Here is a 14,728-nt window from a genome sequence, read left to right on the forward strand (position 1 = left end):
CTAGCTCTACTGATCATCTTATTGAATCCACCGAATCTTCATCATCAGCTGAACCTATCAACTAGGAGCACCCCCTCGATACCCTGAGGAGGGATCCTTATCACACATTGATTCCAAGTTTTACGATTAGGTTCAAGTTATCTATGATCAACACGTAGTTCCCCAAGTCGTCCGTAACCGTGGACACGGCTTTTCGAAAAGATTTACCCTGCAGGGATGTACAACTTTACCCACACGCGCCGGCCGACTCTTAACGCCAGTATATTAGCACACTTCCTTGGTGTGCCGGCAGAGTGTGGTCGACCAAAACCTTTCCCTTGCTTCGCCTATTCCATGAGTCAATCTAACTGGGGAGCTCCGTCATTGTAGGTAGCCATTCTCCGAGGCGGTCCCGGTCATTGTGTGCAGGGGATCCAGTTCAATGCCTCCAGCATCCTTCACCCTAGCCACATCCCTGTATGATGCACCTTTGAAAACCTTTTCCGCGCCTTCGCCATGCAGAATACCAAATGGAACTCGCAAACTAATTGACTCATGGGTAAGCTAGGCAAGTTCGGGCCAAGGGGTTCCCATAGGCCCCGTGTGGTTGTACGCTCAGTCTTGGTTCCGAAGGCGAGAACCTCAGGTCCTAGTATCGGCGAGAACGAGTCAAATCACCACATCCCCATGTGGCGGCCCATCCAAGCCTTTAAACATGTTTATTAACATTACTGATCTTACCACGTCATCCTGCCATACTAGGTTCATTCGCAGCTCTGATTCATCAACCGGATGGATCAGAATTCGTCAACTAAGCATGGCTAAGCATAATCGATATAACGGCTCTAGCGATGCACACGAGCTCAAACCTAGTCTTGCTAGGAGCAGTGGATCAGAGTATTTAGGCTACAAGGATGGTAAATGCAACACACATAGGATAACTATACCTGCCGATAAAACATATTGGAAAGCGTATGCAATATGTAGGAACCAGAAGTAAAAGCATTTCGAAATCATAATATGAACCAGGCTAGGGCTTGCCTTTGTCCCTGACAAACCATATGGATCTTCGGAGATCCCATGCTTGATTGTTCGTCGATGGACAAGTATTGATCTTCGCCGTTGTCCATCTTCATCGTCTCGGAAACTTGCTCTATCGATCTCGAAGAAGCAAACACCGGAAAGGTAAAGGAACAATCAACACATGGCATCGATGCAATGCGCATACAAGGATGATGATATGACATGTTAAAGGTATTGAAGTTAACCCTAAGACATCATCAATTTAATTGAGGTTCGACGGAACTAGGGTTAGTAGTTCCGAAGCCTCAAAGGGGTTGATTAAGTTCTTCTAAAACAACTAGGGTTTAAAGTTGTTTAACAATGCATGATTTTGTAACAAAGTTGTAGATCTCATTTTTCTAAAATTTTGATATATTATACTCCCTCCGTTCGGATTAGATCGACGCGGGCCCAAGCACAAAGTACACAAGGGTTAGTAGTACCCCGCGTCAATTAATTCAGGTCAGAGGTAGTACATATTTTTCTGATTTAAAATGAATAAGTTATGAATTTTACAAGTTTTATTCATTTTAAATCATTTCTGGAAAATCCTGGAAATTAATAAAAACCTGACAGACTTGGGTCCACATGTCAGGGTTTTATTCTTTTTCTAAATATTTACGGAAATGAATAAATTTCTGACGACGGGCCCCACATGTCATATATTTATCAATTTACAGAAAATAAGAAAATAAAAGAGGAAAATCGGGCGGTGGGTCCCACGGCGGTCAACACCGGTGGTCAACTCCGGCGAACCGCGCCGGAGACCACACTGTGTGGCGGCGTGGCGCGTCCCCGGACGCGGAAGGGCGCATTAGATGCGCGCGGGCTGCGGCGAGCATGCTGGTGGCGGCGCCGCTCCGTTTGCGTCGCCGGAGCGTGGCCGGCGACCATGTCCGACGGCGGCGGGCGCGGGTGCTCGTGGCGGCGGCGGGACAGGACAAGAGGGAGAGGGAGAAGGGGTGCGTGAGCACCATAAGCTCACCAGGAGCAGGATGGAGGCGACGGGGAGGCCGGAGGAGGTCCGTAGCGCCGGCGTCGAGCCGTTGGCCGGCGGCCAGACTCGAGGAAGAAGGGAGCGGCGGGGCCGATTCGGGGCACCCCGCATCGATTCCTTCGACGGGGAGGGTCATGGCGACGAGGCGGAGAGGATGGCGTCGGCGGCTAGGCTTGGGGAGACCTGTAGCGGCGGGGGCGAGCGATGGCCGGCGAGCTAGGGTTGGGGGCGCTCGCAAAGAAGAAGGGGAAGAGAAGCAACGCGCGCGGGAGAGGATAAGGACGATGCTCAGCGGACGCAGGAGCTCTGCAGGACGTCTCCTCGTCCACAGAGGCAAGCAGGAGGTGGCCTCGCGAGGCACCAGGTGCTGCCAGGCAGCTGCCTGGTGAGGTGGAGGAGGTGGATGCGGAGTGAAAGAGATTGGCACATGTCACATGGAAAATGAGGTGTACATGTTCACTTCAGTTTCTATATGGGTGAGAAGATGTACAATGTCCAGGATGTAGATGTAAATGTGCATATACGAATCTTGAAGCAACTGTGGCCTTTGGATAAGCCAGGGACACCCACCTATATGTAGTAAAACTGCGTTGTCGATGGCGCCACAAGTGCATATATGCCTATATGCCTGGGCAAACACATACGCCAAATCAGCTGAGACATCCCGATAGGGACATACACCCCACTTCCCAAACATACAACTTTAACTCAGCAGATTCTTCAGAACCCGCACACATTCTATGTGAGCTCGCCAAAACGCGACACAGAAGTACACAAGACGTTACGGCGTACCGGCCGGGATGCATGGATCAAAATGCAGACATAATAAGCAGCTCCCAGCATTCAGGATGGTGCAGCTTTAAGCTCTCACTGCTCATAACTCCTTTGAAAAGCCGGCTTAAACCCGCGCGCCTCTAATTAAGCACCACGGTTGCACTCATAAGCTAGTCATGTCACCCTCCAAATCTTCACATCACAGTCCAACGAGCCGCTGCAAACCAGAGCACAGCAGCCAGTACAACGAGACTTCTCCTCGTTGCAAGAGCAGCCCTGATCGCCTCCAACCAACACCAATGCCAGGCTTTTGACGGCCGCGCCATGGCCGTCCAGGACGGCCAAGCAGGAGTACGCGCCCTCCTCTCCACGCCGCCACACCCTCGCCGTCCTGTCCGCTGACCCACTGCACACCACGTCCCCGGCGGCCACCAGGCACAGCACTGCCTCAGTATGTCCACCGAGTGTGCACTTCACCTCCATGCCACCCGCCGCGGCGCCCTCCCACACGACGACAGACCGGTCGCACGAGCCGGAGTATAGCACCAGCCCGTCGACGCCTACCGCCAGCGCATTCACCGCCGACCTGTGCCGCTCCATGGTGGCAACCAGCGTGAGGTTTTTCTGCCCCGGGTGGCGCCTCCACGTCTTGACCGTCCTGTCCGCCGACCCGGTGAAGACGCAGCCGTCGGACGACACGACGACGGCGTTGATGGCATCGCCATGGGCCGGAGCGATGGACTCCACGCAGCGGAGACTGGGCAGGCGCCACACCTTGAGGCTCCGGTCCCAGGACACGGAGTACATGTGCGCGCCATCCGGGGACATCGCGAGCGCGGTGACCGCGTCCACGTGGTGCACCCAGGTTCGGCTCCTGTGCCGCCGGACGTCGACGTAGTTCTTGGGGAACAGGAACGTCCGCAGGCAGTCCGCGGTGGTCGGCAGCACGCTGTGCAAGGCAAGGTGGCTGCTCTCGCCGTTCCGCCGGCCGGCCTGCCACACCCTGATCTTGCCGTCCTGATGGGAGCTGACAAGACCATCGCTGGTGGCCATGAGGCACTTTATGGGGCTGTCGGTGATCGCAACATCAGAGCCGCACTGCTCCTCCTCCTGCATGGCCGGCGTGCCCATGTCCAGTGGCCACAGCCTGATGTGTCCGTCCGACGAGGCGACGTAGAGCGAGTTGCCGTCAACGGCGAGGCCAGAGACGTAGGATGAGTGGCCTCTGAGTGTGGAGATGCACTGGAGGTGGCATGGGCTGAAGGGTTGAAGACTTGATTGTGATGAGAGTGATATGGCTTGGCAGTTAAGCCCTTGTTCGGAGTTCAGGCTCATCATGGACTTACTTGGCTTTGCTGTTCCTGTGTGCAAGACGAAATCATGGATTAAAATAGGAGGCAAGATCTCAGGGAAATTCTGCAAAGCAATGAGATAAGAAAAATACCTGCATGCAGACAGACAGGAGATTATAGTAAGCCGCTGTCGTGATTGACTAGTGACGCAACTTTATAGCAAGTGGCATCAATGGATTCTTGTTATCTTGTAATTGATGTCTCAGAAAGTTTCATGCGAATGCAAGGGAGAAAATTCAACTGACAGGTACTTAAGTAGGGGAAAAGACGGTCTACACTGCTTTAGTTTTTTTTTTTTTTTTACCTTTTTGGCTGGGAAAACGCGTTGGATTATGAGGACAAGATTATTTGTAAAATGTCTGTCAAAATATGCCTCTGCTTTCAGAATTAAAATCATGTGCAGCGCTTTTATGCACTTGTTCTTTAATTGCAGAGAATAGTAATTTTTAGCAAGACCAGTCAAGTAGGACAGAGATGTAGGACACATGAAGGGATGAATACCTAACATGCTAGCATGGAGTTGCCTTGCTAGCTCGAGGAGTACAGTCAGCTTCACTTACATTCACGACCCAATCTTTTCTCCCCACCTCCCAGCACGCATGTTCTTCCACCAAAGCTTAAAGCTTGCAATGATCGCTGTGCCGTGATCTGATCTTTTATCCATGTGCAGCTCACTTGGGAGTGATAGCAGATAAGGTCCAGCAGTTCCTTGTAGGCTTGTAGCATTGCATACATCATTGTAGACATGTTAAAGGAAACCATTTATTGCACTTTGTTTATCAAACATCGAGAAATTCTTGCAGCCACCCTAAATTTTAGAGATATCAGAGTGATACCGCAAATCTGCTATGTTGCATAACACACCGGCAAAAACAATAACTTCATGATCAATGCGGCGCGCATCTCACACTTGGGAAGTTTTTTTTTTACTGTAACTACGGCAGTCTGGACCTTTATATCAGCATCTAACCAGGGAACATGTCTTTTTTACAGGGGGAGTCACTCAGCATCAGCAACAAATAATGTAGAGATCTTAGCGGTGCTACCCAACACAAATAATGTTGAGACTGGGAGTAAGCTTGTTAGGACTTAGGAACAAACCTGGTAGTGGTGTTGTTTTTATCCATGTAGATTGAATAGAAGAATGTGCTGCTTTAGCTGCCCAGCAGTCTCAGTCAGCATCAGCAACAGTGGCCTGTTAGCACACAGCCACACAACCTGCAAATTGAAAGGATTCTAAAATATAAAGTGATATTCTGAAGACATGATTAGCTATATTATCCATCCATAGTGATGTATTGCGCTGCAACTGACCAGGCATGAATAAAGTTGTTCATAATGAAATACAGGCGATGCCCTACAGATCTGCTCATGGCTGCCCACTGCAGCTTTTTGAGGCTCAGGATGCACTTGGGTAAAGGTTTTTGGCCCGCAGGTCCATTCTGAAACCCGAGTTAATAATAAAATAATATTTTACGAAAGAGAAATATATGGCAAGATATATCATTTGGAACCTATGAAAGAAAATAATCATCTACAAGTTTCGACCTTGTAGTAGTCCATGGCCTACGGTCGTTTCCAAGACAATTTTAGCCGCTTTGGTGTATTCACTCACTTTTGTTTAAAAGAAAGTAGGGAGTAGAAAAGATCTTGGTTGTGAGAAGACGAATATTAATAGTAGGAAAGCAGGGAGTAGAGACAACCAGACAAGACATGTTTGAGAAGGCCAGTCGCGGTCTCAATATGCAAGAAGCAGACAACCACTTAACATGCTGCATCATAGATTGTTTAATCAAGGATGAGAAACATGATGTAGCGAAAACAGAGATAGGATAGCCATACAGGAGCCTGGACCAGTTAAAGCTCGTACTGGAGAAAAGCCAACTGCTTAAACAGGAAATCGTGCACACACTAACATTCAGTGTACTTAGCTCTCACATGTAGAGTATTCTTACTCAGGAAAAAGAATTCACAAACGAGACCAAAGGAAGAACATGATCAATTTATCTACTGGTATCTATGTTTGATAGAAATAACTAGGAAGATAAGAATATAAGGAGCCTTTTAGAGGCACTTATATGACTGATGCAAAAGTATGCAAGAATAAATAAGATCACAGTGCTTACCAAGCAAGCTCCACTCCATGTCTAGTTTGTCTAGTTTGGTTCCTGGAAAACACAGAAGGTCACTTGAACAGAGACAGCATGCCTAGCTAACCAAGATTACTGTTATATATGCAGAATTGGATATAATGTGCAAAAGGTAGGTAAAATAAAACAAAGAACAGTTGAACGGAACAAGTGGTCATGTGAGAGCATCATGGATTTCGAGTCGACGAGTCGACGGGTCGTTCTGGGGCAGCGACTTAGAGACTAGTCAAGACTACTCTCAACTCAGCAAGACTCATGTTTAACACTAAATTACTAATATGTTTAATGTAGGATATAATATAAGGCTGGGGACAGACAAGTGGGGGGAAACCTGGGCAATTCCATCCAATGGCGAAGGCCTTTATCTTGTCCATGAACCAGCAGCCTACAGGTTGGGGACAGGGGAGTGGGAGAAAACCTGGGCAATTCCTTCCAATGGCCGGCAGGTTCTTGCAGAGGTGGTGGCCAAGGGAGAACGCCAAGATCTGTTTTGGCTTTTGGGGTAGAGCCGGGGAAACTGTCTCTCGATCTTGGTTTCACGGGGGAACACGGGGGAAAATGGGAATGGGAAGAAATAATGGAAAAAATTATGTCATGTGGGGTCATTTTCTAAGTCGACCGACTCACAAACCTGGACTAGTCGATCGACTCGATCGACTCATCAAATGAGTCAAGTCGACTGGCCGAGTCGACCTTGCAAATGTGACTCGTAGACTAGTCGCTCGACTAGTCTTTTGACTCGAAATCCATGGAGAGCATGCTACTCAAGCAAAGTGGAATGGGTACTAATCTTTGATCAGAGTTGTCGCTCATTGCTAAGACACTAGCTTTCTATCCTACTAATTTTTCAAAGAAGCCACTGTTGACCCAGCTTGGCGTTTGACAAGTAAATTGTACCCATGAAAACTGCACATCTTAGCAGCCACCACAGTGCAAAGAGGAAGGGTTTTCCTTGTTTCTCCATTTCACTTGAAAACATACGATCAAATTGTGCAACCAAGCAATGCAACTTGGGCATCCTATTTGCCACAGGACATCAGTGTTGCTACCATGTTGTCCCTGAAATTTAGAGATATGAACTATCTTGACTTCGATTATAAGACACTGCTTCTCTCTGGGTGAACCTTATCCCTTCCAAATGAGCTAAACATTGAGAAAAGATCAGACCACGGCTTCATTGCAAGTTCTCGGCTTTGGTGGAGGAATATACATGCTGGAAAGTGGGGAGGAAGGATCCAACAAAAAGAAGATGCATGCACGACGAACATAGCAAGGCAAATCCACGTTAGGTGCAATAGTTGATGTGCATCTGCATTTCAGGCCTACTTGACTGATTCTTTTATTTATATAATTAGCTTTTACCAGCAAGAAAGGATGAGTGCATAAGAGAACTTCACCTTTTAGTGTTAAATGTCTCCAAGAATTATCCAGTGAAGGTAGGTGGAATGGAGCACTATTCTGATTTGGGTTTTTGTTAATTGTAAGTTGTAAGCCTTTTTGGATCTCTGTCCAGTGTAACGTGTGTATATCAATATATGAGGTTTATGGGTTGGGAGTCCTGGCCATCTCAGGCAATCAAATCTAGGTCCTCAAATCCTCCCCTCCAAATGCACAGACAAATAAAGTTATGTTTCATGCAAGAGTGAATAGGCCAGTGGATATGCATTGTCTCCTTAATGTGCACCTGTCCCCGCAACATCTAACTGTGGCAATGACAGATTGTTTGGAGGGAAGAAGAAGTCCAAGGGAATATAACATAAAACAGTAAGTGTTTATGGGAATTAAGAAAAAAAATCCTATCCTACAACAAGATCCATACTGATTCAAGGCAATAAAAAGTGTAAAGCAGCCAGTTTTTACAAATGTATCATATCTATGGAGTACTCGTTTGGTCAGTTTTTTTAAGGTAACAGTTAAAATGCAAGAGAAAAGGAACTGCTGGCATATTGAGAAGTAATGTGTAACAGATTTGATTTTTTCGGAAGACGGGGGTAACTTAGCCAAATTAAATCTTTGAACAGCCTATGTTCAGCTGGCTAACGTACAACAAAAAAGGTGCTCAAGCTACTCTTGATGATAGATCTCTTCCACAATCTGCTACAAGAAACAGACGGCTTCGCCAGTCGCTTCGCATCACCGCCGATCACCATCCGTCGCAGGAAGAAACAGACGGCTTCCCCCGTCCCGCAGGCCTGGACTCTGGGGGATTTCCTCAAAGCCGCCACCAAGGACATTTCCGCGGCTCTGCCCTGTCCTGGACGGCACCCTCGCCGCCGCGCTCTGTCCTTCTCTCCGCGACGTGGCCGCTCTGCCAAGTGTGCTGCCAAGGCAACAGCAACAGCCGCGCCACCTACTGCCGAGCGACCCGCCCAGGTCCAGGTCCTCCGCACTATCGGCATCATCGGCGTCGACCAGGTGATCACCGCCGCGGAAATGCGTGCCTACGACAGCATCTTCGCCGCGCCGCTCCCCCGCCACGTGCTCGCCGCCATCGCTGCCTTGGTGAACAGAGAGCTTTCCGCCGATCTTCAGGATCAGCACACCGTCGATCACGTGCCTAATGCATAGGAACCTCAAGATCGCCATCGGGAACGTGCGCGGCCTCAACCCCCGGGCACGCCGCACCGCTATTCGTTTCCTCATTCTCACCTCAGGCGCGTCCATTGTATGTCTCCAAGAAACGAAAATGGAAATCATTCACTCGTACATCGTGCTTGAGGCGCTTGGATCCGAATTCGACGACTATACGTATCTCCCGGCCGAGGGCACGCGTGGAGGGATCCTCCTGGCTTGGAAGAGCAGGGACGTGCGTGTCACGGACCCATTGTTCACCACCAACGCTCTCACGGCCAGGGTCGCGATGGCTGAGTCCGCACCTTGGTGGATCACCGCTGTTTACGGCCCCCAAGATGATGAGGACAAAGTTGAATTCCTGAACGAGCTACGGCATATCTGCACCTCTTGCACCGGACCTTGGCTCCTCTGTGGCGATTTCAATCTTATCTACAGGGACGAAGACAAGAACAACAACAACCTAAATCGACGGCTCATGGGGAAGTTTCGCCGATGCATCAACGACCTAGCCCTAAAGGAGATCTATCTTAACGGCCGCCGATACACTTGGACCAACGGCCAAGACCCGCCAACCCTGGTGCTGCTTGACAGAGCCCTCTGCCAACCCTGGTGCTGCTTGACAGTGCACCTCGGACTGGGAGGACATGATTGGCGAATGTCACCTGCGCTGTCTTGCCTCTGTCCTCTCCGACCATAGCCCCCTGGTGCTTGACTGCTCTCCCTCGCCGATCGCTCACCGACGCTTCCGCTTCGAGGAATTTTGGCTCCGCCAAGATGGATTCCACGACGTGGTCACCACGGCATGGCACTCCGTCAATGCCACGGACCCCTTCCACCGCCTCTGGTTGAGGCTCCAGGCCACTGCGAGGGCGCTGACAAGCTGGAGCGCACGCACGGTGGGAAGCGTGCGGCACAACATGGCTATCTGCCGTGAGGTGATTGGGAAGTTTGACAAAGCCAGGGAAGATCGGCTACTGTCGCCTTTGGAGAGATGGCTGCACCAAAACCTCAGGGTTTCATACCTTGGCCTCGCCTCCCTCGACCGCACCATCGCCAGGCAGCGTTCCCGCCTCGCCACGCTCAAAGATGGAGACGCCAACTCCGCCTACTTCCATCAGCATTGCTCCTATCGCCGGCAGAAGAATCGGATCTACAACATCCTCGCCGACGGCCACGTCCTCACCGACCATAATGACATGGCCGAAGCCGCGTTCGCGCACTTCGACGCCATGCTCGGTACCGAGAGTGCACGGGACGTCGCCCTCGAGCTGCAGCAGCTCATCAATCCCTCCGCGGATCTGCAGGACTTGGACGCCCCTTTCACGGAGGAGGAAATCTGGGGCGCCATCAAGCGCCTGCCGGCACGGAAAGCCCCAGGGCCGGACGGTTTCACGGCCGAATTCCTGCTGGGGAATCATCAAGACCGACATCGTCCAGACGTTTGATCAGCTCTATGCCCTCCGTGGCCGCGGCTTCCACAAGCTGAACCAGGCGCTTCTAACTCTGCTGCCCAAGAAACCGGACGCATCGATGCTGAGCGAGTATAGGCCGATCAGCTTGATCCACCTCGTGGCAAAACTCTTCGCGAAAACGCTCTCGCTCCGCCTTGCCCGCAAGCTCGACACCCTGGTCAGCAAGAATCAGAACGCTTTCATCTCCGGCCGCAGCTTACACGACAACTTCGTTCTCGTCAGACAATCCGCTCGCCTCCTGCACCAACTGCGTGAGCCCCGCGTGCTGCTAAAGCTGGACCTCGCCCGCGCCTTCGACTCCGTCTCATGGCCCTTCCTCTTCGAGGTGTTGCGCCGGTACGGCTTCCCCGACAGGTTCCTGGACTGGCTCGCCCTCCTCCTCAGCTCGGCAAGCACCAGGGTTCTCATCAATGGCGAACCTGGCCCTCCCATATGGCACCGCCGCGGCCTGCGACAGGGAGGCCCGCTCTCCCCGCAGCTGTTCGTGCTGGCCGTCGACGTGCTGGGCCGGCTCTTCAGGCGCGCCACCGAGGTGGGCATCCTCAGGGAGCTGCACCCCCGCCGCCACATCCCAGGGATCTCCCTCTATGCCGACGACGTCGTCCTCTTCTGCCACCCTTCATGCGATGACATAGCCGCCGTCAAAGAGATCCTGCTGCTGTTTGGACGCGCCTCCGGCCTCCTGGTCAACTACGGCAAGAGCTCCGCTGCCCTCATCAACGGCACTGACGAGGACGCCGCCGTGGTCACTGCCGGCCTGGGCTGCCCCATTACTGCTATGCCCATGACCTACCTGGGCATCCCCTTGATGATCAGGAGACCGACATGCGCGCAGCTGCAACCCCTCGTGGACCGCATCGCTGCACGGCTCCCGGCATGGAAAGCGCACCTTATGGACAAGTCAGGCAGGCTGAAGCTGGTCAGGGTGGTGCTATGTGCCATTCCCATCCACCAGCTCCTTGTCTACGCGCCGCCGAAGAAAACCATCAAGCAGATCGAGAAGATCCAGAGAGGCTTCCTATGGGCAGGACGTAAGGAAGCAAACGGTGGCAGCTGCCACGTTAATTGGAGCAGAGTTTGCCGCCCCATCCAATTTGGCGGGCTCGGCGTCCAGAGCATGGCCAAGGCCGGCCTTGCGTTGCGCCTAAGGTGGCTCTGGTTCAGCCGCACCGACACGTCGAAGGCGTGGCATGGGCTTGACCTGCAGTTTTCCGCCGAGGGCATGAGCGTGCCCTCTTCTTCGCCTCCACAACCATATCCCTCGGCGATGGACGCTCGACGCAGTTTTGGGAGGACCGCTGGATCGACGACAGGTCCGTCAGTGAGATCATGCCGCGCCTATACGCCTGCATCCCCAAGCGCCGGAGGCGTACCACTACTGTCGCTCAAGGCCTGCAAAACCGCCGCTGGGTCCGGGACATACATGGCACCCTGGGCGTCGAGGAGATTGGCGACTATCTGTTGCTCTGGAGGAGACTTGAGCACGTCCAGCTCTCTGACCAGGCCGATACCATGGTGTGGAAGTGGACCAGCAATGGTTCCTACTCAGCTAGTTCTTGCTACAGAGCCGCATTCCATGGATCCCTGCTCTGCGATACCTGGCAGCTTACCTGGAAGACTTGGGCACCCCACAGCGTCAAATTCTTCCATTGGTTGGCACACCTGGACAGATGCTGGACGGCCGAGCGTCTGCAACGACGGGGTCTACCGCACCATGCCAAATGCCTGCTCTGTGACCAATAGATGGAAACGATGCAGCACCTCTTCACCGGCTGTAGCTTTGCACGTCAGGTGTGGGTTGAGATCCTCTCCTGGCTGCGCGCCACCTGCAGAACACCAGCCCAGGATGACACCTTACTCTCCTGGTGGCTCCAAGCTAGGCAAGCCACGCCCAAAACCCTGCGCAAGGGTCTCGCCTCGATGACGCTACTCATTCCGTGGATGATCTGGAAAGAACGCAACGGCTGCGTCTTCGACGGCGCAACCCCCTCCGTCCCTGGCGTGGTCACCAAGATCCGCGATGAGGCAAGCACCTGGGCTAGAGCTGGGGCACGAGGCCTGCGTGTCGTCTTGCCGAGCACCTGGGATGTGCACTGATTTTCTGCTTGTTTTGCTTGTTCCCTGTTCTGCCCCTTCCGCGGGTTGTAACTGATAAACCTATGTTCCCCTCCTTCTTTTCAATGAAATGAAACGCAAAGGCTTTTTGCGTTTTCTCGAGAAAAAAAAACTGCTACAAGAGATGCTAAATTGGCTAGCCTTTCTCGAACCTGCATAATAATGCCATGGCAGTAATCCACGGGACCACTAAGCTAAAACATCCAGAGTTACCAAGGAACAAGGGTTTCAGCTAGTAAAGTAGTGGAGGTAGTCTATTTATTAGCCTTAAGCTGTCCAGGAATTGCACAAAGCATGTCCCTTGTGTGGATGCAGTTTATTCATTCCAACAGAAGCAAACTTTCGTATCTTTCTACAAACAGAAACATTGTACTTGCGTAAGATAATGTCCCCAACCAATTTCTGTAAGGCTAATGTTTAATGCAAAGAGCAGTAATTGTCAATTTGTTGCTAATATTTTTTGGTCCACGTGCATGTTGTTCCCATTGCGGAAGACAAACTAATGCCCAAAGGACCATGTCATACAGCACAGATTGGAGTTCATCTAAACAGCCTTCTTCATAATAGCAAGAAAGCCAGTCACTTTGGTTATGGTAGAGCTTTTTAATATGGGTATACGTGTATATGAGTGGGGTTGGATTCAAAATCCAGATTCAAGCCATGAAGTGCATTGACAAAAGTTTCTGAAAACTTTCTGAAAGGTAAGCATATTGAGAGATTTCTCAATGTAACTTCATAAACAAGGGATGTCATACATGGTAAAAGAGCACGAGGAGTCAGAAGGTAAGTACTGTATAAACCTATCTCAATGAGAATATGGACTAAACAACTCAAGGTGAATACTAACAGAACTCAACCTTCCCTAAAAGCAACTCAAACTTTGCTTATACTATTCAATAAACAAGAATAGTTGATGCAGAAGAAGACCAATTTTCAGCCCACTTCTTTTCAAGGTTCAGCAAATGATCAGAAATGGATGCTAGATTGAAGCACTATGGATTGAAGTTACAGATAACCTCATCTACTATGACAAGCATATGTCATCATTTACTACTGTACTGAAAAGAAAATCGCCTCAACTATGGTCACCAGCTGTACAACAAATCCTCACTTAGCATAACTTTATAACCGGGGGACAGTGCATCAATAAACCATCTAATATAACTAGATAATACCCCGCACGTTGCTGTGATAATTTATAGCGACATACATTAGGAATACTTAGTAGTATGCAGTATGTGTATTTGAACTAATAGCATGATACACCTGATCAAATTTAAATATGTTAAGAATGGTGAATATCAACTGAACAATGTTTCTCAGATTTAGCAATAAAAATAAAATAGTCATATCTAATGTTAAAATTTTGTACTATTGACAATTAGTTACACAGTTAGACCTTTAATATATATTCAAAATAGTACTATTAGCTAATAGCTAATGTTAGCACCTTTCCATAACTGAAAATTGTAGATACTCATAAAAGGCAAATTAGTGAACAACCAATCTTTCACTTGTTGTGGCATATGCACTAATTATATCAGGTAGCTTGCTTCAAAGAGAATAAAAAAAGATACCAAAGTATCACAAGAAAAGGGGGAAATGCCTCAGTTCATATGAAAGCAGTGATGGACATACACGCCTCTGCTACTGCTGGTCACCTTAGGTATCATCTGAAGCTAAAAATATACTCGGCACACACATTCAGAACCTATGGAAAGAATTATACTGCAAATATGAATAACAACAATGATATTCTAAATGAAGCAACAGCCATGTAAAACATAAAAGGGAGTAAGGATTGTTACCAACTTTATAATTGTTTAGATGTTTCAGACATTACATGAAGCACCTGGCTATTAATCTTGCAATGTATTTGGAAAATTCATTAAAAATATGAATTGCCGTTTTTCCCAATTAGAAGCAGATCCATATGGGATCGTTGCCTCCGCACGAGCGCCATCCCTATGTAACATATTTAGGGAGCAAAGTCAGTATTACGTACTTTCTCTTTGCAGATAGATGTCATTAGTAGAGAAGAATGAATGTAGGAACATAAATTGCCTCCCTGAGAGAAACAGGAACTGGGAAAAAGAATAAGAAGAGGTTCTTGACAGCATCTGCAGGGCGATGTTGACCTAGTGGAGCACAAAAACTTCTGTCCATTGATGGTCATTGCTGACTGTTGAGTCTGGAAGACGCTACTGACCTTCTGAAGAAAGGGAATCAAGTATGTTGGCCAGCAGAGAACAG

General features: G+C 49.7%; 1 protein-coding gene across 1 annotated transcript; it reads right to left on the reverse strand.

The window, feature by feature from the left end:
• Positions 1 to 2,501: 2,501 nt before the first annotated feature.
• Positions 2,502 to 4,493, reverse strand: LOC127317486 (protein JINGUBANG). Its single transcript, XM_051348039.2, has 2 exons — positions 4,257 to 4,493; positions 2,502 to 4,173 (listed from the first exon to the last, which is right to left on the reverse strand). Exon 2 carries the CDS (start codon positions 4,148 to 4,150, stop codon positions 2,987 to 2,989), a length of 1,164 nt encoding a protein of 387 aa, XP_051203999.1. The 5' UTR covers positions 4,151 to 4,173; positions 4,257 to 4,493; the 3' UTR covers positions 2,502 to 2,986.
• Between the last annotated feature and the right edge of the window lie 10,235 nt (positions 4,494 to 14,728).

This window comes from Lolium perenne, chromosome 7, assembly GCF_019359855.2.
Source record: "Lolium perenne isolate Kyuss_39 chromosome 7, Kyuss_2.0, whole genome shotgun sequence".
Lineage (NCBI taxonomy): Eukaryota > Viridiplantae > Streptophyta > Magnoliopsida > Poales > Poaceae > Lolium > Lolium perenne.